This window comes from Anomaloglossus baeobatrachus, chromosome 11, assembly GCF_048569485.1.
Source record: "Anomaloglossus baeobatrachus isolate aAnoBae1 chromosome 11, aAnoBae1.hap1, whole genome shotgun sequence".
In the NCBI taxonomy this organism is placed as follows: domain Eukaryota; kingdom Metazoa; phylum Chordata; class Amphibia; order Anura; family Aromobatidae; genus Anomaloglossus; species Anomaloglossus baeobatrachus.
In genome coordinates, this window is record NC_134363.1 from 126,700,622 (window position 1) to 126,727,955 (window position 27,334).

At 49.5% G+C, this 27,334-nt stretch overlaps 1 protein-coding gene across 1 annotated transcript in view; it reads right to left on the reverse strand.

Annotated features, from left to right (window-relative positions):
- Positions 1–27,334, reverse strand: part of MEGF6 (multiple EGF like domains 6) — a 635,985-nt gene that overhangs the window by 87,523 nt on the left and 521,128 nt on the right. Inside the window, exons 9-14 of the mRNA XM_075328936.1 lie at positions 16,529–16,651; positions 13,753–13,890; positions 7,719–7,841; positions 6,171–6,293; positions 5,757–5,912; positions 5,073–5,204 (exon numbers count right to left, since the gene is read on the reverse strand). Of these exons, the coding sequence (XP_075185051.1) occupies positions 5,073–5,204; positions 5,757–5,912; positions 6,171–6,293; positions 7,719–7,841; positions 13,753–13,890; positions 16,529–16,651 (795 nt within the window). The remainder of the gene's footprint in view (positions 1–5,072; positions 5,205–5,756; positions 5,913–6,170; positions 6,294–7,718; positions 7,842–13,752; positions 13,891–16,528; positions 16,652–27,334) is intronic.

Genomic DNA, 27,334 nt, shown 5'->3' on the forward strand with positions numbered 1-27,334 from the left:
CAGACAGCACTCGTCTGTGTTATATGCTCGTGTAAGTGAGACCTAACAAGCACAGTAATAGGGAGAGAAACAAATCATGCAAATTCTGCATTATCTCATAACTGGATTCACAGCTGCACTGCTTAGCACTGTTGTATAATGTTCTCCATGCCTCTGCTGCTACTGTCTGTGCGCTACTCCAGTCACATCCAAAGCTGCACACTTATACTCACAGCACTTATAAACTATTTTCTAAGATTTAGTTGATATTCTGTAATGCAATCAGCCTCTTTATAGATAGAGCTACAATTTTCTGATAGAAAGCTTCAAATCTGCTACAAAAAGGGAAATAACATTATAGCTGCCTGCGGCCACCACTAGAGGGAGCCCCAGAAAACTCAGTGGAGTATGCTGTGAGCTCCAACACTCCCTCTAGTGGTGAATTAAAGTGGACAATGCTTCCTGCAGCCACCACTAGAGGGAGCTCCAGAGAACTCAGTGGAGTATACCGTGAGCTCCAATGCTCCCTCTAGTGGTGAATGCAGGTGGACAATGCTTCCTGCAGCCACCATTAGAGGGAGTTCCAAAGAACTCAGTGATGGAGTATACCGTGAGCTCCAATGCTCCCTCTAGTGGTGAATGCAGGTGGACAATGCTTCCTGCAGCCACCATTAGAGGGAGCTCCAAAGAACTTAGTAATGCAGTATGCCGTGAACTCCAATGCTCCATCTAGTGGTGAATGTGGGTGGACAATGCTTCCTGCAGCCACCACTAGAGGGAGGTCCATAGAACTCAGTAATGCAGTATGCTGTGAGCTCCCATGCTTCACCTAGTGGTGAATGCAGGTGGACAATGCTTCCTGCAGCCACCACTAGAGGGAGCTCCATAGGACTCAGTAATGCAGTATGCTGTGAGCTCCCATGCTCCACCTAGTGGTGAATGCAGGTGGACAATGCTTCCTGCAGCCACCACTAGAGGGAGCTCCAGAGAACTCAGTGATAGAGTATAGCGTGAGTTCCAACGCTCCCTCTAGTGGTGAATGCTTCCTGCAGCCACCACTAGAGGGAGCTCCATAGGACTCAGTAATGCAGTATGCTGTGAGCCCCAATGCTTTATCTAGTGGTGAATGCAGGTGGACAAAATTGTATCACAGAAACTAATGACTACAAGAGATTTTGAGCTCTGTATTATGCAGTCTGCAGCCAAGTGTAACTTATATATGTGAGGGCTCAGGTACCTCCAAATATACATAAGACAATGCAGAAGACTGTTATTGCCAGGATTGCCCTATTCTGTAGAACTGTATCTGTGCCTAGAGGAATCCAAGAAAAACCTGGTAGAAGATCATGGGCCAAAGGGGCAATAATTGCAGTTGTCTGGAAATAAAATAAAGATTGGATAAAAAGTAAAATATTTGTAAGAGAAAGAAAATAGTTCACAAAATTCCTGAAAAACCAAACATCGATAGTACAAAGAGGCAGCACTTTCCAAGACCAGAGCCTAAATCCAGGTCTCTGGGGTTTGGCAGTGAGGAAATTTACATTGAACAAGAACCAACGACTTGAAATGTAAAAATAATCTGCAGTTCTAGCAATGTCTCCAGAAAGCCGCTCCAAGAAACAGAATATGATATCACTCCTATTTATAAATGTGGAAAGCGCTGAGATGCCAAGGTGACGCACCAATCAGGAGACAGGACTGGATTCATTGAGTTCTGTGTCCAAACCAAAGCAACACACTGATACAATCCAGAGCTCCAAACAAATGCTCCATCCACCAGGGACTTGGCTTCTTCAGGATGGTGCTGTGGAAACTTCTACCGCAACAAATAAAGTCAATAGCATGAAATACCAAAGTCAATAAATAACCTTGTATCACTCTGATATTAAAGAGCACAATGGCTCTGTAAACTGAAATGGAATTTCCAATGGTTTTCTATTCAACTGAGCTTATCCAGGAAAATTGGCAGAGATGGCCAGAAGGACATACTGTAGTTATGAGTCACCTGGCAAGACGTGTCCTCCTCTGGGTGATGGGTGCCAGGGTGAAGCGTCATCAATACACATTGCAACTACACTACCGGTCAAAAGGTTGGACACAACTGTATATTCAATGGTTTTCCTTGCTCTTATTGTATTGTGCACGTTGTAGATTCAGGCTGAAGGGAGTAAAACCACAAATACTAGGAGTAAAGAAACACATGGTGGTTGGTAGCAAAAAAGATTTCCACTGATCGCATGTTCAGTCCTTGTGCTTGTTGGCTCAAACAAGTTTCTTTTTCTTGTGTCCTGTCCTCAGTAGTGGCTTCTCTGCAGCAATGTGACCAGAAAAACCTGAACAGTTGATGTTGAGATGTGTCTGGTACTTTTATGTCTATGCATCTTTTACAAAGGACTGTTATCCGAGGTGCTGTAAATTTTAAATTTTTTGAGTCTGGTAACTCTAATGAACTTATCATCTGCAGCAGAGGAAATTCTTGATCCTCCATTTCTGGGATGGTCCTCATGAAAGTCAAATTCATCATAACAATTGATGGTTTTCATGACTGTAGTTGAACAAAGTGCTGTATAGGACTGATCAAATCCGCCAAAATCCTGAATCTGCAGATCCCTGCCGGATTGAACAATAAATACGGATCTGCTTCGGATTCCAGTGCCCATATAAGTCTAATGAGACCAGAATCCAGAGATTAAAAATGTTTGTGGAGGGGACAGGGGGTAGGAGCGCGCACAGTGTACTCACCCGAGGCTGTGTCATGGCAGAAAACTCCTTCCGGGTCACGCTTTTCCCTTTCGGAGCTGACAATTCAATATTTATTGTTTTGCCCGCCCACCAGCGCGTGTAATTGGTTGCAGCTAGACGCACCCCAACCCTAAGTGGCAGCGTGGCAGCTGACTCCAACCAACCACAGGCGGCAGGATGGCCGGTGGGCGGGGAAAGCATTACAAGAGTCTGCGGGTCACTATGGTGAACGTGCATGTCTTTCAGAAACACATGCAAGTGCACGTTCCTGTCAGAAGTGTGTGGCTGTGCCGGTGATGAGCTGTCAGACTCGTACAAATCTGACATGACATCGTCCGGCACAGCCTGCTGTGCTCTGGGCATGAGCATGCATGTACCTAGAGACACATGCACGCTCCTGTCAGAAGTGTGTGCAGCTGTGCCGGTGATGCCCTGTCAAACTCGTACAAGTCTGACATGACATCAGCCGGCATGGCCAGCATGGCCTGCCGCACTCTGAGCATGAGTGTGCATGTACCTAGAAACACATGCACATTCCTGTCAGAAGTGTGCGCGGCTGTGCCGGGGATGCGACTTTTTTTTTAATTTATTATTTAAATAAATAATTTAAAAAAAACGATGTGCGGTCCCCTCTAACTTTTATCCCCAGCCATGATAATGCCGGCTGGGGGCTGGTATTCTCAGCCCACAGCCACCCGGTATTGCCGCATCTATTAGACGTGACAATCCAAGTGCAATACCAGCTCTTCTCGATTGCTCTGGAGTGCTGGCAATCGGGGTAATAAGGGGTTGATAAAAGCGCACAGCTGCTACTAAACCCTAGGTTAGTGATAGCACAGGCGTCTATGAGCTACCTGCATCACACTAACCAGTACATGAAAATAAATAAACACAGACACAGAGAAAAATCCTTTATTTGGAATAAAGTACAAAACACACACCTTCCTTCACCACTTTATTAACCCCCAACATCCTGCAGCTCCAGCGTAATCCACATGAGGTCCCACGCCACTTCAGCTCTGCTACATAACACAGCTAGCAGCCATAGAGCAAGACTGCAGGCTGTGCAGACACTGACAGCCGCGATGACTGCACGGCAATCAGACACTGTCACAGGCTGGGGGCGTGTCTGCCTACAACCAATCACAGATGAGAGAACAGCCGGTGGGCGGGGAAAACACAGAAAGCTGTGTGTATATGATGGACAGTACAGGAAGTGAATGCGCGACCCGGAAGCAGTGTGCCGCCATGACACCGAGTCTCGGTAAGTATGAAACACTGTTTTATCTCTGGTTTTCTTTATCTTTTAATTATTTTCCCCAGTGCCGGATTCGGATCCAGCACCCGGAAATCTTTGCAACCGCAGGGGGTTGGACCCGATGGTCCTTGAGGTCCCTTCCAACTCTACCATTTTATGATTTTATGAAGATACCTCCAAGGTCCTAGAAATTTTCTGGATTCTTTATGTCTTACAGTAATCATGGATTTTCATTTCTCTTTACTTAGTTGAGTGGAGTGTGCGGCTGCATGTATTTCTATGGAGCTGCATACTGAAGTGCACTGGTCCAGGCAGAGGTCATAATTGATTGCATTAATTTTATCTTGCATGTTCAAAGTATGAGATCTGATTTGGTTACAATATAGGCTTCTGACTGGGATCTAAGGAATAATTTTTCTCCTTGTGGTGAGTGACATCCCTGACATTCCAGCATAAGGAGGCTTATAGGCCATACAATGCATGTCCTTTAACAAGCCTTGGGTCAATACCAATTTTTAGGATTGCCAATACAATAAGGTGGCACTAAAGTTCAAATCCTCCATCTCTCTGAAGAGGTAATTTGCATATTTAATTTCCCAGAGAAGCATTGCATTGCTTATAAGCGTCCTTACACTGGCATGTATCTCTCCACAAGGAGAAGGATTACCCCTTAGATCCTAATCTGTACTAAGAAGTTGTATCGGTGCAGAAGTTACAATTGCATCCATGTCCCATGGCTAAACTCCGCTAATACTTCCTGTGTATATATCTTAGTCCTGATGAGGCTGGTGTACTTGCTTTCAACTGCATGTTTAAACCCTTTTTAAAGTTCCAATACCTCGATATTTAAATGAGCATTTTAGTAGGGCATCTAATAGGATTATGTAGGCATTGTGACCTGGATTGTTCCACACAGCAGCCTGTACAGATCTAAAATAAAGTTTGCAGTATTATGGAGTCTGGTGACAGATCTGCTTTAAAAAACTCATAAAGAAATGTCTTATAGAAGATTATTTGGATCCTTCTATGATAACAGAACCATAAGGTACGGGATTATATGCTCTTCATTACTAAATAATATCAGTCAACTTACTCTGGTTGCAAACGAGTCCGGTCCACCCTGCAGCGCACGCACAGCCGTCCTCCTCTATAGTACAGGTGGCGCCATTCTGACAGTCGTCACAGGTTAGCGTGCAGTCTGGGCCAAACGTGCCATCAAAACAAACTGTAAGGGCCAAGCAAAGCAAAAATTAGTTAGCTCTCCCATCAAACTGGGAGCTCACTGACAGATTCTCAAATAACTCATTCAGCAGCTGGCTATGAATAGCAAAGTACACAGAAGCTACACAGAAAATGGAGAAAATCTTTTACAAAACACAACTGAAAAAAATGTGGGTTTTTTTTAGCCAAAAATACATTAGCGTATGCAAAAAATAAAATTGGAACCAAAGGATATACAGCCCTTTTTTGTGTGGGTGTTTCTTTATATTTGTCGTATAATTGAGCCCCCCCGATACCAAAAATGAAGAATATTCACTTTTTTGTATTATGAGAACCATATGTGCTAATAAGTCAATGTATAGAGGGATTATGTTACCATGTAGTGGCACCGTAATCCCCCAAAGAGACGGGATCCCTGGTAGAAACTAATTGGGGTTAATTCCAGTAATAACCAGTAAGTGGATCCGTTTTCATGGGTCAATTCATAAAGCAGAGGAGAGAATGAGCGCGGTGCTGATGGATGTATGGTAATGGTAACGTGCGTGTGTCTGGTTACCGAATGACTCAGACAGTGTGTGCTCTCCTCGCAATTCTGCTTCTTCATCTTCATCATAATCGTCATCAAATATCTGTGAGAATTCATCCCGCAATAACGTCACTTGTGGAAGAGATTGCTCCGCAGGAAGCGGCCTGGGATCCGATTCTTGGATGCCTGAGAAGAATAGGAAAAAAGTGGACAAGAGTCTGCATTTAGCAAGAAGTAGAAAGAAAGTATGATTGTAGAATCAGACTACACTTGGTTGTAGTCTGTAACCATGGAAACCTATAGTTCAGGATAGGAGCTGCAGACACAAAACTGTTTTACAATTTCTAAGTAATAATTTAAAGCTAAGAGCTGTTTACAAAGGTTGACATAGATTTAAGGTCCATATATATAGTGCACCAGTTTATTTCAAGGTGTGAGTATTACCGGTACAGCCTTTTCCATCGGCGTTCAGTCTGTATTCAGGATTGCAGCCACATTGGAATGATCCAGGAAGATTATCACAAACTTGGTGGCATCCTCCATTGTTTGATAAGCATTCGTTCACATCTGTAGGCAGATTAGATTGGGTTAGAGGTATGATATAACTTCCATGTTCTGAGAGCTGTATATATGTGGAGGGTGCTTAGGGTATAAAAACGTTTTGGTACTCCCCTTAAAATCTCTTTATTGGAGGACACAAGAGCCTCTAGATGGCAGCATATTAACCCATGGTTCTTGCGTCCCCCAATGAAGCGACCCTTAAACCTCTTTACTCTCCCATGTGAAGGGTCAATATCTTCCACAAGTACCTAAACATAGAATGGTGTAATTGCTTCAAGGGTCAAATGTGCTTCTCTCCTGCCTTGGATTTAAAGATGAGAAGTACACAAAATCTGGGGCTTCTGCTAAATAATCGGATGGGGCTGATATATAGGCTATAAACCCCTACAAGGCCCAGAACATCTGTAGGAGGGCACAGGGCTTGGCTCACCCCAGACCTGCAGACTGTTTGTAACCTGTATGATTATTGCTTTATTGTGTAACTGTATTTTGGTCACAACGGCCAAAAGATGGCCCCGGTGTGCTCAGCTGCTTCCCTGATCCTGTGGGACAGGAAAGGGTTAGTGGTTGCGGAGCAAGAGACACAAAAAGTAGGAGTGGTGAGCAAAGGGCAGGAGAGTCCCGGTAGGAGAGAAAGACACCACACTTGTGGTAGGTGTGGAGTGCAGCCCCCAAGTAGAGTAATTTGCTGGACCCTAAAGGTTAATCCTGGACGACCGGTGGAACATGGGATCCTGGAACTGAAGGATCGTGTCTAACCACGTCCCCTGCTTTGAGTTTAGTCCAGCCGGTCGGGAACGCAACCGTTCCCCTGCCGCAATTACCCGAAGAACCCTTCTGGCAGCCGAAGGTCAGTTGCGCCCTCCAGAGTAGGGTAGGTCTGGTCCTGACCAGAAGCAGTTGCCTGGGGAAGAAGATGCTGTGGACCCTGTCAGGCACATTGCAAGTCCCTGTGGGTGGGATGAAGGGGTTCAGGAGCTGGAATGATCCGGACTCTGCGTGTCTGATGCTGGCCAGGGGGATGAGGGGCCTAATGGAGCCTGGAGGTACCCGGGTGCCAGAGAAGCGGCTAGTCTCCAATGTATACCGTATATCTGTTATTGTGGAGACTAAGGAGAACCCCTATGGGCCCAATGCCGGTGCCCTAACAGTGCCTGTGAATGCAATAAATGTTAAAGTTCTGTTGGAGCCATGGAGTGAAGGTGTGATCCTTGAAACTATATCCCAGGCGTGCCGTATACAGGAGGTAACGGGCGAATGGTATGGAAAATCCCTTGCAAGTGGCGTGATGTCTGGCAGGTATGGGGTTAACCGCCTGCTGCGCTGTGGCCGGTTAACCCCTGCACACACAGCTACCATTGCCTGCTGCCCTCACCCTACACATCTACATTTAGATTCCAGTACCAAAATGAAATACCCTAAACCCCTCACCATCACATCCACAGCCGTCAAGGCTGAGTCGATATCCAGGGTAACAGACGCACTCGTAGCCCCCGACATAATTGGAGCACTCTTGCTGACAGCAGGACGCACCATTGCCGCACTCATCAGTGTCTGGAAAGATAAATGGGAATTTATAAATTATATCATTTACATATTTATATCCTACAGATGTGGTCCGTTTCTCTTCATTATTGCTATTAGCAAACACGACTTCTTTCATTTACGTCTTCTTCTACTTCTCAGTTAATAGCATGGATAAATACAATTATTGACAAAAGTATTGGGACACATTTCTTTACTCATTAAATGGACTCTGTTAGAACAGAATGACTTTAAAAAACAAGTAGAGATGCTCGGTGCATCATGGCGGGGCAAACCTTTTAGTGTACTCTCCCACCAGCTGGTTTCCCATCTATCTCCGCCCTTCTCTGGCGCTATGAAGCCAGGGCTGTCAATCAAAGTAGAGGGGGGAGAGAAACTGGCAAAACAAACAGGTGGGAAGGTGTAGTTAAATGTTTGGCCCCACCACGATGCACCGAGTGCCTCTACTTTATTTGAACAGTCCTTTTCTGAGTCCCTTTAAATTCAAGTTTGTTGATTTATTGCCCCCGTGTATAAAATCCAGCTTCCAACCATGCAGTCTGCCTTTAAGAGCATGTGTGACAGCATAGATGGTGGTGACGAGCACCCTGATACCAGCGCGGTCTGGTAATAGAAGCCACACTGGTGAAACAAGTCAAGTTATGACTTTCACATGTGTCGGGGTGTATAATTGCTAAGGTTTCCATGTCTAAGTAGCTGCACACAAGCCTTACATCTCCAAGCATATTACCAAGTCTTGGATGAAGTGGTGTAAAGCCACTACCATTGGACTCTGGAGAAGGGAAAATGTGTTCTGTGCAGTTTTAGGGGAGTCAAGGCTCCGCCACCCCTTGAAGAAGTACCCGGCACACTGAAAGGTTTATCAAATGTAATAATTGTAATATGTATTTTGTAAATGGCCACCAGGTGGCAATTTGGTTTAGTAACAGCTGTCCTGGCACCTAGTTAGATAGGAAAAGGGTTAAGTGAAAGGAGGAGTGTAGTGTAAAAATAGGGCAGGATGTAAAAAGAGGGTAGGAGAGTCCCCAGTAGGAGTTAGAGAGAACAAGCCCAAATATACTTTAATAAGAGATCCTAAGGGTCAACCCTTTGATCTCAGACACGCGGGGTCCTGCTCTTGAGAGGACTTTTGGAACTGCGTCCCCAGAAGAGGGGTTGAGTCCGGTCAGTCAGGGTGCTGTCCGTTCTTTACTGGATAAGAACACTCAACAAAATCCCCTGCGAGGCCGAAGGTCAGTGGGCCCTTAAACGAGAAGTATAAATCCTGGCCAGAAGCACGAACGAAGGAGTGCTGTCGCACTGAGCCATTTCCAGAGCGCAAGCTAATCCCAGTGGGTGGGACAAAAAGGCTTAAGGACTTTTTGAGTCGGTTTATACAGCATGACGTCAGGCAGGTGAATGACGGGCCTAGTAGTGTCCTATGGAGCTCAGGTGCCAGGAAAGCGGTTGGCCATCAAATTAATTGTTGGATTGGAGTCTGGAGGGAATCCCATTGGAATCACAAGCGGTGCCTGTGTTATATGAGTGGAAAAAGTACCTGTAAGGAAGACCAGTAAAGTTCAGAGGTTTGAAGAAAGTATATCACTGTCTGCTTTATTGACTCAGAGCAAGCATGAACTGTGGTGAAAGCATCACTGCAGTGAAGTGGCGACTGGGAGGAAAGGGCTTACCGAGTGGCTGCGATGCGGCCTGGCAACCCCTGCACACACAACTACCACTGTCTCCCCTAGCCACTCTTAAGAGTGACAGCACTGTGCCACCTGTTTGGTGGAGAAGCTAAAATGCTATAGAGTTATTATTCCAGGGGTAGTCTATGCCTCTTAGCAACTAACTAGAGTTCAATGGGCCCCAGTGCAAACTTTGGACCTGGGCCCCATCCATCCTCGCATGTTGGTCAGATGTATGTATGTATACATTTAACATTCTAAATCCTATAAAGACATACGAGTTTCCCTTCCCCTATTATGTAGTAATGTTCCTCATCCTGTTTTATTGTACCCCATTCTGGGCTCCTTCCTTATAAATATGTCCCCTTTTCCTGGTGTATATGATCCACATCCTGATATATATGTCCCCCATCTTGGTAAATATGTCCCAAATTCTGGTATATACTCTCCCCCTCCTGGTATATACTGTCCTCCACATGAGCAACTTCTGGTATATACGATTCCCTTCCAGATATATTCATATATTCATTGGCGTCTGTGCCATGGCAACACATGACATCATTTTCATGCGTCGCCTCAGTCACTGGGACGCCGCTGAAAGCTGCTGGCTTCTGTTTGGCCGGCAGTGTGTATCGCAGTGCAGGGCCCCAACAGATCTCTGAACCGCGATGCATTTCAGCTGGATGTGCGGCCTCGAACATACATCCAGATAAAGCAGACACTGGGGGCAGCGGGCCCCGGGCCCGATCGCAATTCCTGCAACCTCCATCGTTTCTCCCCTGCCTCTTAGTTCCAGTGAAGATACATCTTAATCTTTCAGAAAACCAAGACATTTTGGACAATCTAGAAGACCCTTTTCTGATCCCTAGGACAGTGCCCAGTGCACAAACGAAAGTCAATAAGGTGTGTGTGTCGCGGGCGGGGAGGGCGCTGCGCTCACCACGCTCGGGTCTGGTGCTGCTGCTGCTGCTGCTCGGTGGCTCGAGCGGTGGGCCGGATCCGGGGACTCGAGCGGCGCTCCTCGCCTGTGAGTGAAAGGGGATAATTTTTGGGTTTGGGAAGTCAGTCCGTGATGCCACCCACGGTTTGTGGTGAGGTTGGGACACCACCACTGCTCTGGACGGGGATCCCGGGAGCGATGACTGGGAGCAGTCGAGATGTTTCTCTCCCCTCCGTGGGTAGGGGGTTTTGGTGGTCCCAGGGCCCAGTGATGGGGACTGAAAGGTGGATGGCGGGGTTTAGTGAGGTGCAGGGTCGCGGGGGCAGCGCGGTGCCAGACGGCACGATGGTACTCACTCAGCCAATGATGTAGACGGAGTCTCTGGTAAAACAAACGGCTGGATGGACGGGTCCCGCAGCCGGCTGCGATGGTCACTCCCGGTAGGTTGGCGGTGACTGTCTCTCCCTGCACCAGTAATGTGTCTTCGGCTCCGATGGCTTCCCACCGGTAACCCGCTCCCTAGCGGTGTATTTGCCAGAGAAGCCCCTTTTTGCCCGCAGGCTCTGGCCCTGGGAACTCTAGCTGTGGCGGTAGCTGTATTTCCCTTCACGGTTGAGCGGTTGCCTTCAGTCGGGTCTTTGCTGCTGGGAAACCCCGGAGGTTCCCATCACTGACGGATTTGACCGGTTTAACGGCGACTCCAAGCCTAGTCGGGGTCCGTAGGCCCTGCCGAGTGGTGCTGGCTTCTCTTCGCTCCCCGGTCCGGTAGCGGCGGGCCACCGCCCGTCCCCGGTCCTTACGGTTGTGCGTCAATCGGCCTCGCCTGCAGACGGTCACCACCGTCTGCCAACCTTGCTCTAAGGTGCCCGGGCCATGTACCCGGACACGGTCAGTCTGCTCCACTACCACTTCACTCCTCTCCTTTCACTTTCCCTCACTGCACTCCTGTCCTTTCCCGCCTCCAGGACTGTGAACTCCTCGGTGGGTGGAGCCAACCGCCTGGCTCCACCCCACCTGGTGTGGACATCAGCCCCTGGAGGGAGGCAACAAGGATTTATGTGTGTGACTGATGTGCCTAACCGGGGTGTGGGGTGTGTTGTTGCAGTACCTGTGACGTCCTGGCCTGTCCAGGGCGCCACATTTGTTCTGCCTATTGATTTTTGAGGACAGACACAGATGTTTGATGAGAGGGCCTGGCTGCCAGAAATTTTGCCTATAAAGAAGCAAACTACTACTGAGGTTTTTGGTAAAAGAAAGCCCTCTATTTGGTGACAATCCAATTTGTGGCTCGCCTCTTTTGTTTTCTGCCTTCCATACTGAACACAATGTCCAATAGAAAAAATATTTATTATTATTTTTATTCAATCTACAGTAAAGGCATTGCAGCACAATGGCAGAAAGTGACACTTTTGACGCGCTTCAACAAAAAAAATGGCATTAGCCATAACCAAGACCATTGGATCAAAACGACCAATGTGCAGCGATGCCTTTCATGAAGATTAAATTTAAAAAAGTGGGTTTTTTTCACTGTAGAAGAGCTTTTGTGGAACTACTGTACCTTACAAATACTATGTGTATGAGCCGACATGTTACCAATGAAGCTCCGGTTTTTGCATCAGGGCTACTGGAACACATGGGGAGGTGAGCCAATATTGTGTTTATTTATACCAGAAAATACATGGGACATAGAGAACAGATTAATATTGCTGGGTGCTGACATTGGCCCTTTATAGTGCCCTTTTTGTGGTTGGCCCTTTTGTAGTGGGACAGGCTGCACAACTTTGAGGCCAACCTTGCAACAACTTAAAATGGACCAACCACCAGAATTGTCCTATATAAAATAAAGCCAGTGCTATACTGGCACTATCATGCTGAGTCTATACATACCTTTAGTTGTGAGATCGGATGTATAGTCTCTGAAATACAGGCAAGTAAAGTTTGTGAAATGCACTGTTATTTGATTGATAGGTGCAACGGAATATCTAATAGGTGGGTCTGGTTTTGCTCGTTATTCCCACCCCTGTCTGCTGCCTGTCCTTCCTCCCTCCTTCCTCCCCCTGTAATAACAGAGACAGGAGAAGGAAGGACATACAGGGACAGGAATAACTAGCAAAATCCAACCCACCTATTAGATATTCTGTAGCACCTATCAATCAAATAACAGTTTCACAAACTTTACTTGTCTATATTTCAGAAACTATACATCCGATCACACAACTAAAGGTATGTATAGAATCCGCATGATAGCGCCAGTATAGCACTGGCTTTAGTTTATATAGGAAAATTCTGGTGGTTGGTTCTCTTTAAGTATAGCTTGGGGCTGAGCCTGACACATTTGTAAACCTCTTAGTCATAAACAAACAGGACAGATGAGTCTCAAATTGGGTTGAAGATTTAGTGGATATTATATGCCCACAGTGAGCTGACAGTCTGGACTCTAGGATAAAACATTTTGCCTGCAGTGATACATTGTAACAAACCATCAGGATAGAAATATATTCACCAATATTAGCACCAATCAATACTTTAGGAAAAAGACGTTTTTCCTTGACGAACTTGGTGTAATATTGAACGTGTTTTAATAACAAACTTGAGGTACATTAAAAATAGTAAAAAAAATTCATATACAAGTACAACGCGTTTCGGCTGAAATAGCCTTCATCAGGTAGATCTCTATCCCATCAGGATAGGACAGAGATAGGCCAGTGTTCTTAAGGATTGTACAGTAATTATTACTACAAGAAAGTTACAGAACTTCATTAGCATAAACACTGAACACTCCCTTTAAGATTGAGCTGCTAGATCTCCTCTCTGACGCTCCCGATGCTCCTTGTTCCGCAGCAGATTTCTAGGCTCTTTGACCACTTATTGGACATTCTTGGTTAAACAATTTAATTTTGCTGCTGGCAATATTTGTATCTGTCCGGCTCATGCGTGACTGGAGTGTAAAGCTGCAGCAAGCGTTTGATCCTGGACACAATAAACCATTTCTGTACAGAGAAGCATCTGTGGATTATGTACTAGAGAATAGATGGTCTATACAGCCTGCCATCATCCCGGTACATGTGTAATTGGCAAGATTCTTCACTCTTGATCTCCAACCTGTCCTCTCCAGCTGTTGCAAACTATGACTCCTATCGATGAGTATAGGTGGGAATTTTTAACTTCAGGCAGCACCCCTCCCATACTGCGGGGGCAGCGTTCTGGCAGACTGTATGTTCAATTCAGCAATTTACCATTTTGAATTTAGGAAGTAGGGGCGCCCTTCCACCGATGGCTAGGGAGCAGAACATAGACAAACACTCCTTCTTACCCACACATGTCTTTCCATCAGAGTCCAGATCTAACCCCAGTGGGCAGGTACACGCGGGCCCCGTGCTGCTGTGGCGGCATTCATGTGAACAGCCGCCATTGTTTATCTCACAATTGTTGATGATTTCCATTTCTATCCCTGGAGGAAAAGATAAAATAAAAAGAAATAATTCACAGTTAGAAAAGTAGAAACGGCTCATCCTCCTGTAGATGGTCCCTACCCCAAGCCCTCGTCTATCATCAGAACAATAGCATGGGCTGTAACAACGTGCCTGTATTAGGTTTAGTTTTGTTTTTTTTTAATCTTTTCTACTGATCAAAGAGAATTTCATTCCTGGGTGAGAGATATGGTAGTTCATGTATTACCAGTATGTGAATCTGACCGTATTCAGGTTTTCTAGTGTCATTTCAGGTCTTTTTGTCAAATCCTATCCATAGCTGATTTCTAGATTCTGCCGATTGCCCTTAGGAATAGACAACAGTGTAAAGCGGGCTTTACATGCTATGAAATCACTACAGCGATCTCGTTGGGGTCACGGATTTTGTGACGCACATCCGGCTGCTTTAGCGATACCGTTGCGTGTGACACCTATGAGCGATTTTGCATCGTCGCAAAAGCGTGCAAAATCGCTCATCGGTGACATGGGGGTCCATTCTCAAATATTGTTACTGCAGCAGTAACAAAGTTGTTCCTCGTTCCTGCGGCAGCACACATCGCTCTGTGTGACACCGCAGGAACGAGGAAGCTCTCCTTACCTGCCTCCCGGCCACAATGCAGAAGGAAGAAGATAAGCGGGATGTTCGTCCCGCTCATCTCCGCCCCTCTGCTTCTATTGGGCGGCGGTTCAGTGACGCTGCAGTGACGTTGCTCTGACGCTGAACGAACTGCCCCCTTAAAAAGGAGGCGGATCGCCGGTCACAACAACGTCGCAGGGAAGGTAAGTAGTGTGACGGGTCCGGGAGATGCTGTGTGACACGGGCAGCGATTTGCCCGTGTCGCACAACAGATGGGGGCGGGTACGCACGATGGCGATATCGGTACCGATATCGCAGTGTGTAAAGCGGCCTTAACTCATATCTGTGAGCTGTCCAAGAATGTCCAAAAAATTTCCAGGATGAATTGGCAAACCTAGGTGCCACTGAGGCTTCAGAAAAGTTTCTGAAAGGAAGAGCATCTGAAAGATCTCTTCTATGAAGGGGCATGGAAAAGATTTGTAGAGGAAGGGATAAGATCATGTATTCTCCCATTCTTGCCTGAAAGTTGGCAAGTAGTGATGAGTGAGCACTACCATGCTCGGTTGCTCGGTACTTGTTAAGAGCAATTGGATGATTGGATGGACGCGACTAGAGTACCCAAGTATAATGGAAGTCAACGGGAAACTCTTCCAGCTTGAGTTTCCCATTGACTTCCATTAAACTTGAGTACTCGAATAGAGCCCATCCAAGCATCTAACTGCTCTAAACAAGTACCGAGCACTCGAGCATGGTAGTGCTTGCTCATCCCTAATTACGAGTACTGAAAACCCGAGCATGGTAGTGCTCGCTCATCACTAATTACGAGTACTGAGAACCCGAGCTTGGTAGTGCTTGCTCATCACTAATTACGAGTACCGAGCACCCGAGCATGGTAGTGCTCGCTCATCACTAGTTACGAGTATCGAGTATGGCAGTGCCCACTCATCACTAGTTACGAGTAGTGACCACCTGAGCATGATAGTGCTCGCTCATCACTAGTTACGAGTACTGACCACCCGAGCATGGTAGTGCCCACTCATCACTAGTTACGAGTACCGAGAACCTGAGCTTGGTAGTGCTCGCTCATCACTAATTACGAGTACCGAGCACCTGAGCATGGTAGTGCTCGCTCATCACTAGTTACGAGTATCGAGCATGGCAGTGCCCACTCATCACTAGTTACGAGTACTGACCACCTGAGCAGGGTAGTGCTCGCTCATCACTAGTTATGAGTACTGAGCACCTGAGCATGGTAGTGCTCACTCATCACTAGAGGCAAGTTCAAAGGGAATCTGGCAATAGGTTCAACCCTTCTAACCCGTCTATATGGGCATGTAGGTCATAGGAAGCTGAATAAAATGATACTTTGCTATCTGTTATCTGATTACTTATTCCGGAGAAATCCATATTTTTCTTAGTAAATGAGCTGTTATGATTTACGATCCGGACACACATCCCCCTCAAAATCTACCTCCAGAGATTATTTTAAATGAAAGGAGGCGTTACCGGTGTGAGACTTGTAATGACTGACAGTCTGCTCTCCTGATCCACATGTCTCACACAGGTAACACCTCCTTTCATTAACAATAAGCTCTGGAGGCAGATTCTCAGGGAGATCTGTGTCTGGACCAAAGATCTTAACATCTCATATACAGATAAGAAAAACGTGGATTTCTATGGAATAAGACATTGGATTGCAGATATTAAGGTATGATTTTATTAAATTTCCTATGACCTGCATGCCCATATTGATGGCTTAGGAGGGTTGATCTTCAACTTTAAAAGGAGAAAATGTCTTAAGGAAAAAAAATTACAAATTTACTCAATATGCTCTGTAGATTTTATCTGTGGATTGTTGTATATCATGACTCCAAAGTGGAGTTCCCCTTTAAATCTATATATACTTCTGAAAGTGAAGTTGCAATCCAACCAAACATTCTGTAATTGTGTTTTTCTGGCAACGACTGACACCAAATATTTCACAGCCAAAGCAGCAGATTCTGTGCAGATGTTAGGAACGTTCCCCCCCATGGAACACTTACTGTAGCACTGTTTCCCATCAGCTCCTAACTCATATCCAGGACTGCAACCGCAGTGGAAGGAACCTCGAGTGTTGAGACAGCTGTGTGCACACATGGCCAGGCCGGTCACGCATTCATTAATGTCTGTATGAAGAAGCAGGGGATATTGGAGAGAGATTATTAAAAGTGAAAACCAGGGGTTGAAGCACAAGGAACATTCCGCCAAGGAGAAGAGCGATTGCTTTGCGCTACATTGTAATCAATGTATTAATATCTGGTTACAGAGCTCCCGTCCGCCTCCGCATACTATGAAGATGAGCTGTACCATAATGGGGGACATACCATAAAGGAGTCCAATTTTCCTTTCTATTGAGTGGTCAGAAATTGAATACTCCCCTCTCCTAAACTGATAGTGGAACTAGATGTGGAATTGGCACATGGGACAAGAAAAGATCATAAAGGGGTGACCGCCGCTAAACCATTCTGTACCGGGTAGTAAAATCCAGCCCCATAATTGTCAGCCCACCTTGGAGCCCATTTATCTAATGTATACTGAAGTATTAATGTAACTAGGGACAGTTTGGGACAAAGTGGGGCATGGGTACAGATTTAAAGCAGAGCCCTAAATGCTCAAATATTGTCATATCACAGTCAATCATTTAGGCTACATTTACATGTGCTGAGTTGAGACCATTAAAAAAGTGAGATCGACAATATTGAAGCCGTTTAGCACTTGTTTATGATGGGCACAGAACGATCACTAGCAGATCAATCTGTCCCTGTATAGTATCATGTTATCAGCAGCTCTTCTGCAGTCTGTGGGGCATTCCAGTATTTGACTGACAGCCCCCTGACTGCTGTGCCCCGTGATAAGGGGTTAATCCAGTCATCCCTTGTAATTTCTCCCTCCTCCCTGTTTTATTGCAGCCAATGGTTCTGTTCTCCTCCTCCTGCTTCCTTTCTTTAGAAACCTTTTCCCGGCCTCTTCCGGACTCTCCCCACTTTGTGGGACCCGGAGGCAGCTGTGCCACCCTCCCTCCCTTTGTCAGTGTTGATGTGATGGTTTTGGTGCAAAAGCTTACCCTCGCCGGGAGCCCGGCTCCAGCACAATGATTTGTACTGGTTTGGCTTTCCTGCGTCGGGGGTCTGGCTTTGACACAATGTTTTCGATTGGTTTGCCTTTCCTGTGCCGGGAGTCCGGCTGTGACACAATGATTTGTACTGGTTTGGCTTTCCTGCGCCGGGAGTCTGGCTGTGACACAATGATTTGTACTGGTTTGGCTTTCCTGCGCCAGGAGTCCGGCTGTGACACAATGATTTGCATTGGTTTGGCTTTCCTGCGCCGGGAGTCCGCTGTGACACAATGATTTGTACGGGTTTTGGCTTTCATAATATTGTATTAAGTCTCAGTAGCGGTCTTTTGGAACAAAAGCCACCCGCGTCGGGAGTCCGGCTGCAGCGCAACGCTTTGTACTGGCTTACTGTGATTTATTACAGTAGTTTTATTTTGATATTTTGGGCTGTGACCGACCACCATCCACTAAAAGATGAGATTTGGTTATTAAATCTCCAAAATAAAGATAGTTCTGATGTATATACCTGAGTCGGATTCTTCATTACATGGGACGATCAGTTATGGGTTTGTTGGGGTCTTAGCAGTCTGCACCAGGCAATGTGCTGCCGAGAACAAGGATTTGTGTTCTGCCATAAACAATCCAATCACCCAATGAATGAGCAGCATTTTGCTAATTTGTTAGACGATTGCCGTCATGTTTACACCTAGGAACTTTAATCTGTGCATCCGGGGCTTATACATGGATGATACATACATGTCGCGGGCGGGGAGGAGGATGGCAACGCTGCACTCACACCCCCCTGCACGGGTCCGGCCGCTGCTGCTGCGGCTGCTGCTCGGCGGTGGCTCGAGCGGTGGGCCGGATCCCGGGGTCTCGAGCGGCGCTCCTCGCCCATGAGTGAAAAGGGGGTGGTTTGGTTTTGGGAATATTGTCCGTGACGCCACCCACGGTTGTGGTGATTTTTGGTGACACCACCGCTGCTCCGGATTGGGATCCCGGAGACGGTGACAGGGAGCAGCTTGGGTTGTTATTCTCCCCTCCATGGGTAGGGGGTTTGTTGTCCCGGGTCCCCGGTGATGGGGTAGGGATGGATGGCAGGCGGGTTGCGGGGCCTGATGAGGTGCAGGGTCGCAGGGGCAGCGCTGTGCCGCACGGCACGGAGGTACTCACTCAGCCCAATGATGATGACACAGTTCACGGTAAAACAAGCGGCTGGTTGGACGGGTCCCTCGGACGGCTGCGGTGTTGTTGTTCCCTGCAAGTTAGCGGTGACTGTCTCTTCCCTGCACCCAAGTACGGTTGTTGGTATCGATGGGTTCCCACCGGTAACCCGCTCCCCGACTTGGATATGGGCCGGAGGAGCCCCTTTTTGCCCGCAGGCGCTGGCCCTGAGGAACTGGTGCCTTGGCGGTGGCGATGTCCCTCTCACTCGGTCGGACTGTTGCCTTCAATCGGGACTTAGTTGTTTGTAAACCCAGGAGGTCCCCTTCACTGACGGATTTGGCAAATTCACGGCGACTACAAGCCTTGCCGGGGTCCGAGAGGCCCCTGCCACTGGTGCTGGCTTCTCTTTATGTACCGGTCCGGTACCGCCGGGCCACCACCCGTCCGCGGTCCTTACGGTAGACTCCAATCGGCCACTCCTGCAGACGGTCACCGCCGTCTGCCAACCTTGCTGTCTCGCCCGGGGCACACACCCGGATGCTCTTCAGACTGTTTGTTTGCTCAAGTACCACTTCACTTCCTCACTCCTCCAACTCCTGAACTAATCTCTCCACTCCTTCACTTCCCTAGCTTAACTCTATCTGCCTGGTTTTCCCGCCTCCAGGACTGTGAACTCCTCGGTGGGTGGAGACCAACCGCCTGGCTCCACCCCCTGGTGTGGACATCAGCCCCTGGAGGAGGGCAACAAGGGTTTTGTGTCTGACCTTGATGTGCCTGCAGGGAATGTGGAGTGTGTTGTGATGTTGTTCTCTGTGGCCCCTGGCTTGTCCAGGGCGACACATTCCCCCTTAGTTTAATGCAGACCATCCTCGGGCTGCCCGTCCAACACCGGGTTTATTTTCACCAACTGTAGAAAAATTTAAAACGGTGACAGACATACAATTAAAATAACATCTTCCCACATCGGGAGGTACTCTTACTTAAACGTTGCAACGGTTGCGGCTTCCGCTCTCTCCCACCCAAGCAACCTGGCCCTGATGCTGCCCCTAAGAAACAGGCAGCACCCCTTGACCCCAGTCCTGCACAAATTGCCCGAGCGGGTTCTGTCCTTTCCAGGGGACCCACGTCCATGGGAGCCCCTGGAACCCCCAGAGGTTAGCCACCGGTTCCGGTGGTGGCTGGGCCCCAGCCTGCTCCACTGCGGGCCCTTCCTCCAGTCTGCCTCTCCGGAGGCGGCAACGGTTGGAAGCTGCAACAACACATTTATTTACAAGCCACTAATGTTTGTGGTTGCCCTGCAAGTTCTCAGGCTTGTCCATAGTAGTTCCTATGCAGCTTTTTAAACGGTCCCCACGGGGACAACGGTGCCGGCAACGGCCGGTTTCAAATCACGGTAGACAATCAGGTGACTTTCACGGTTTCATTTCACTTATCATTTTGCCAGAAAACTTTCAAAACTTTACAGCACACAAACAGGTGGTCCCAACAGGGACAGGGACAACGGTGCTCCGCTGCCCTTACTCCGATTCTTCGGCATCACCTGAGGGAGGGGGTGCGGCGCTTACACGGGCCTCCTGGCTGCCCCTCAGCTTCGCATCCAGCGCGAACCACCCCCTCTCCCCACAGTGCCGGGTGTACTGCACCAGGTCGCCCGGCATTAGGTTACAGCCCGGATGCTCCTCTGGCAGGTGGGCATTCACATCCCGTCGGGCTATGAACACTTCGGCCTCCAGGCCCGGTTCATAAATGAATCCATAGCCCCGGCGGACATCAAACCGCCTCACCTGCCCTTCATACAGGGGGCCCCGGACACGGAAAGTCGCTTGCCTTAGACTCTCCTTCTCCCGGATTGCACGGGCCACCAACTCCGCCTTCTTCCTCTCCCTCTCTTCAATTTCTGGGCCCAACGGTACCGGCTCCCTGTCCCAGTACGGGGCTGCTGCGAGCTCCGGCGCACGGGTCGGGCCCCGCGAAACCTGTCGAACACTGCCCACTGCTGGTAACCTGGGCGGAAGGTCCCGCGGTGACTTGGCCTTGGGCGCCGCCTTGCAGCGGCAACCCGGCGCAACCTCAGCCGAGGTGTGGGGGATGGGCACAGGGGCTTTCCGCTGCTGGGCCTTTTTCACGAAGCGGTCAGTCGGCTCCGGCTCGGGGGATCTCTCGGGGGATGCCTCCGGCTCTGGCTTCGGGGCTCTCCATGGGAGCACCTCCGGTCGGCTACGGGCTCCGGCTACAGGTCGGCCCGCCAGGGCGGGCATGCGGGGTATCGCTACTGGTTGCGGTGGCAGCGGGCCTAGTGGCGGGGTCACGGTTTCCGGGACAGGTGGCGAGGGAGGCAGCAGGGTGAGAGGGTTTAGACCGGGTCCCGCAGCCGCGATGACCGGCCCTTTAAGGGCATCGGGGCGTGGGTCACTCACCCTCCCTTCCGCAGCTTCCTCCTCGCGTCTCCGCACGGTCGCTATGACCTCCGCCATGTCGGTCTCCCACTCCTCCAAGAGGAGCTGCATTTTGACCTGCAGCCTCTGGTAGAGCTGAGCGGTCTGGATTTCCACCCACGCCACTGTTCCAGGCGCGGGGGCCACGGTGCTTCGGGACGGCATAAACATCTTGCTGGCGGCCTCTCCCAGGAACAAGATGGACACAGGGTCCTGGCGTCCCTGCTTTTATAGCCGCGCTCACATGCAGCCAGCCACCATTTCGTCCCCCTTACTTTCTTTATCGGGGCGGGGTTTTGGCCTTCGCGCCTCCACTACTCGAGGAGACGCTCGAGCGGGAACTTTCCGCGCCAAAGATGGCGGCTTCTGAAATTTTTCGGCCGGACACCTCCGGCGGTAACAAGGCGCACCTCTACCAAACGGCAGAGCGGTAGGATCCTGTTCGTGACGCCAAGTTGTCTCGGGCGGGGAGGATGATGGCAACGCTGCGCTCACACCCCCCTGCTCGGGTCCGGCCGCTGCTGCTGCGGCTGCTGCTCGGCGGTGGCTCGAGCGGTGGGCCAGATCCCGGGGTCTCGAGCAGCTCTCCTCGCCCGTGAGTGAAAAGGGGGTGGTTTGGTTTTGGGAATATTGTCCGTGACGCCACCCACGGTTGTGGTGATTTTTGGTGACACTACCGCTGCTCCGGATGGGGATCCCGGGGACGGTGACAGGGAGCAGCTTGGGTTGTTATTCTGCCCTCCGTGGGTAGGGGGTTTGTTGTCCCGGGGCCCCGGTGATGGGGTAGGGATGGATGGCAGGCGGGTTGCGGGACCTGATGAGGTGCAGGGTCGCAGGGGCAGCGCTGTGCCACACGGCACGGAGGTACTCACTCAGCCCAATGATGATGACACAGTTCACGGTAAAACAAGCGGCTGGTTGGACGGGTCCCTCGGACGGCTGCGGTGTTGTTGTTCCCTGCAAGTTAGCGGTGACTGTCTCTTCCATGCACCTAAGTACGGTTGTTGGTATCGATGGGTTCCCACCGCTAACCCGCTCCCTGACTTTGATATGGGCCGGAGGAGCCCCTTTTTGCCCGCAGGCGCTGGCCCTGAGGAACTGGTGCCTTGGCGGTGGCGATGTCCCTCTCACTCGGTCGGACTGTTGCCTTCAATCGGGACTTAGTTGTTTGGAAGCCCAGGAGGTCCCCTTCACTGACGGATTTGGCAAATTCAAGGCGACTCCAAGCCTTGCCGGGGTCCGAGAGGCCCCTGCCACTGGTGCTGGCTTCTCTTTGTGTACCGGTCCGGTACCGCCGGGCCACCACCCGTCCGCGGTCCTTACGGTAGACTCCAATCGGCCACTCCTGCAGACGGTCACCGCCGTCTGCCAACCTTGCTGTCTCGCCTGGGGCACAAACCCGGACGCTCTTCAGACTGTTTGTTTGCTCAAGTACCACTTCACTTCCTCACTCCTCCAACTCCTGAACTAATCTCTCCACTCCTTCACTTCCCTAGCTTAACTCTATCTGCCTGGTTTTCCCGCCTCCAGGACTGTGAACTCCTCGGTGGGTGGAGACCAACCGCCTGGCTCCACCCCCTGGTGTGGACATCAGCCCCTGGAGGAGGGCAACAAGGGTTTTGTGTCTGACCTTGATGTGCCTGCAGGGAATGTGGGGTGTGTTGTGATGTTGTTCTCTGTGGCCCCTGGCTTGTCTAGGGCGACACATACACACAGAATGTGACACAAACACTACATGTTACACACACATAACACACACATGCATAGACCGAGCACATACATACACATTCTGATCTCCTAATTAATATATATATATATATATATATATATATATATATATATATATACAGTATAGTGGAGCCCATACATTCTAATGTCCTAACTAATATATACCATCAGGAGCCAATACATTCTACATTCTGATGTCCTAACTAATATATACCACCAGGAGCCCATACATTCTGATGTCCTAACTAATATATACCACCAGGAGCCCATACATTCTGATGTCCTCTCTAATATATACCACCAGGAGCCCATACATTCTACATTCTGATGTCCTCACTAATATATACCACCAGGAGCCCATACATTCTACATTCTGATGTCCTCACTAATATATACCACCAGGAGCCCATACATTCTACATTCTGATGTCCTCACTAATATATACCACCAGGAGCCCATACATTCTACATTCTGATGTCCTCACTAATATATACCACCAGGAGCCCATACATTCTGATTTCATCCCTAATATATACCACCAGGAGCCCATACATTCTACATTCTGATGTCCTCACTAATATATACCACCAGGAGCCCATACATTCTGATTTCATCCCTAATATATACCACCAGGAGCCCATACATTCTGATTTCATCCCTAATATATACCACCAGAAGCCCATACATTCTGATGTCCTCATTAATATATATCATGAGGAGCCCATACATTTTCTGATGTCCTAACTAATATATACTACCAGGAGCCCATACATTCTGATATCCTCACTAATATATACCACCAGGAGCCCTTGCATTCAGATGTCCTCACTAATATATACCACCAGGAGCCCATACATTCTGATGTTCTCACTAATACATATATACTGTATGTATCACTAGTAGCCCTTACATCCTGATGTCCTCAGTAATATTTACCACCAGGAGCCCATACATTCAGATGTTCTCATTAATACATACTGTATGTATGTACCATCAGGAGCCCTTACGTCCTGATGTCCTCCGTAATATATACCACCAGTAATCCATACATTCTGATGTCCTCATTTATATAAACCCACCAGAAACACACACACACACACACACACACGCACACACACACACACACACACACACACACACACACACGCACACACTGACACATAGACACACACAAATACACACTTACCATAAGTCCAACTCCTCTTCCGCAGAGTCCAGAACCTCCAGTGACATCACGATCACACGACCAGTCATAAGATCATGATGTCACCAAAAGTCCTAGAGTCTCACAGAATAAAAGACCTGTGGTGACAAAACATTCAAATTACCGATCACATGGTCATGATGTCACCAAAGGTCCTCAAGTGGTCTCCACATTGAAAGCTACACTGATAATGCCATTATCAGTGTAGCTCCTGCTATAGATGCTGGGGCCCACCAAGTGACTGGAGGCTCCGGAAATTGCGCAGTTTGTCCCACCTGAACGTCAGCTCTGAATATAACAAGCCGAAATCTAATGTTTTCATTAAGAATGTACTGTATAAATGAGTCTATCACACTGATAGCCTAGTATAGGACTTAAAAGCCAAACAATGCTGTCACGCTCCCCGGGTCCTCGGCTCCCCTTCCCGGGTCCCCGGTTCCGCTCCCCGGGTCCTCACCCCCGCTCCCCGGCTCACCTGCCACGCTCCCCGCTCTCCAGCCTCCGGTGCCCGTCCTTCCCAGGCCCCCTGGTCTCCGATCCCGGCGCCCGACGGCTTCCCAGGCCCTAGCCGGCTCCCCTGCGTCCTCCTCTCAGCTTCCTTCCCTGGCTTCTGGCACCCGGGCGGCGCGCATGCGCATTAGGGCGCGCGCGCGCGGTCACTGACCCTTTCTTAAAGGGCCAGCGTCCATTAACAGGAAATGAGGCTAAACAGGTACAGGGTATAAAGGGGGTTATTGTCCAAGGGGGCGGGGCCTGATCTTCGTGTTTCCTAAGCTAGGAGTCAGGTCTCCTGGTGTATATGTGTATATACTCACCTATCTCTCTTGTAGAGCCGTGCCTGCCTCGCCATCCAGTCCTGCCGTATCCTGAACCCCGAACGCTGTCCATCTGCCATCCTGACAGTCCGCACCATCTCGGATCCCTGCGGTGACCCGTCATCTCGCTCCAAAGGTTCCGGACCCCGCCTGACATCATCTCGGCTTCCGAACCTGAGCTGCGTCACCCGGACTACCACCCGTGACTCCGTGGTCCCAGGGACTTCTCCGCTATACTCGTGTGCACGGACTGTTCTGCTGTTTATAGTGTTCCAGCTACCGGACTCTTTACTACCATCTAGGAGTTCGGCCCAGTGGATCCACCTCCTGGGTCTGCCCGTCCACCTGGCCGTGACAGTAAGATCAGGCCATGGATCCCGCTGCAGCACTAGCAGCCGTACAGGAGGAACTTCAATGCCAGCGTGAAGTCCAGACCCGCATGCTGCAATTCATGTCTTCTGTGGACGCCCGCCTGAACACGCTACAAACGGCAGTTACGACTTCAACATCCCGGGCTTCCACTAGTCAATCCACGGATCCAGCTCCTGTGGCGACTTCTTCAGATACCACCAGACTTCGGTTGGCTTCACCACCCCGGTACGCCGGAGACCCCAAGACCTGCAGGGGATTCTTAAACCAATGCTCCCTCCATTTCACGCAGCTGCCGCATTTGTTTGCCTCCGACCAAGCCAAGGTCGCCTTCATCATGTCCCATCTAGAGGGTGAGGCACTGGCGTGGATGAACCCCTTGTGGGAGAAGGGGGATCCTGTTACCACGAACATCCAGGACTTCCTGCAGGCATTCCGTGGTACTTTTGATGAGCCCGGACGCGCCTCCGCGTCTGCTTCGTCTCTTCTCCGGTTACGTCAGGGGACTCTGACGGTGGGTCAATACGCGATCCGGTTCCGCACCCTGGCCTCAGAACTCGGGTGGAACAACGAGGCCCTAACCGCCGCCTTCTGGGAAGGACTCTCAGGGCGAATTAAAGACGAGCTGGCGGGTCGTGACGTACCGACCACCCTGGATGCCCTGATTGCCCTAGCGACTCGAGTGGACATTCGCTTTCAGGAGAGATCCAAGGAAGTGTCCCGTGAGAGACGTCCAGTACGGCATTCCTCTCCTCCGCAGAGACCCTCCGTACTTCAGTCATCGACAGCTGGGGCTCCCGTCCACGAGCCCATGCAGATCGACCGAGTGCGTCAGTCTGAACAACGTCGAGCAGAGCGGCTCGCCAAGGGTCTCTGCTTTTACTGCGGTGAGGGCACACACCTGCTACGCTCCTGTCCAGAGAGGCCGGGAAACTCCAAAGCCTAGGGTTGGTAGGAGAGGCCACCCTAGGTGCTGGGACTCTCTCTGACCCGGTTACATGGACAGTGCAAGTGACAACGGGAGAGACGCGGTTCACGGCTGATGCCTACCTCGATTCCGGGGCAGCAGGCAATTTCATCCAGCAGGCCACGGTGGACAAGTACCGGGTGCCTGTTATTCCACTCGACAAGCCCCTAGTGATTGCCTCGGTGGATGGGAGGCCCCTCTCTGACACCATCTCCTGGATCACCAGGCCGGTCGAACTGCGTATCGGTGCCCTTCACACCGAGAACATCGCTTTCTACGTTCTCCCACACATGTCCCACCAGATCCTGCTGGGACTTCCATGGTTGCGGACACACGAACCATCAGTTATCTGGGGCACTGGCGAAATCACCCGATGGGGCTCTTCGTGTCATGAGAGGTGCCTAAAGTCCATACAACCCATCCGACGACCTCCGGTTCCAGAGAACCTACCGGGGCTGCCCTCGGCCTATTGGTCCTTTCCAGATGTCTTTGATAAAAAGGAATCCGAGGTACTGCCGCCACATCGTCCATACGATTGTGCCATCGACCTGCTCCCAGGAACAACACCACCACGAGGACGCATATATCCTTTATCTCCAGCCGAAACAAGGGCCATGTCTGCTTACATCTCAGAGAGCCTGGCAAGGGGGTTCATTCGGAGATCCTCCTCTCCTGCTGGAGCAGGTTTCTTCTTTGTCAAGAAGAAAGAGGGCGACTTACGCCCATGCATAGACTACCAGGGTCTGAATCAAATCACCGTAAAAAACAAGTACCCTCTGCCGCTCATTCCCGAATTGTTTGACCGGCTTAGAGGAGCTCGTGTGTTCACCAAGCTGGATCTTCGGGGTGCTTACAATCTGGTACGCATCCGCTCTGGTGACGAATGGAAAACCGCGTTCAATACGCGCGATGGACATTATGAATACTGCGTGATGCCCTTCGGCCTGTGTAACGCTCCTGCCGTCTTTCAAGAACTGGTGAACGACGTGTTCCGGGACCTTCTCTACATCTGTGTGGTAGTGTATCTAGATGACATCCTTGTCTTCTCTCCGGACCTCCAAACCCACAG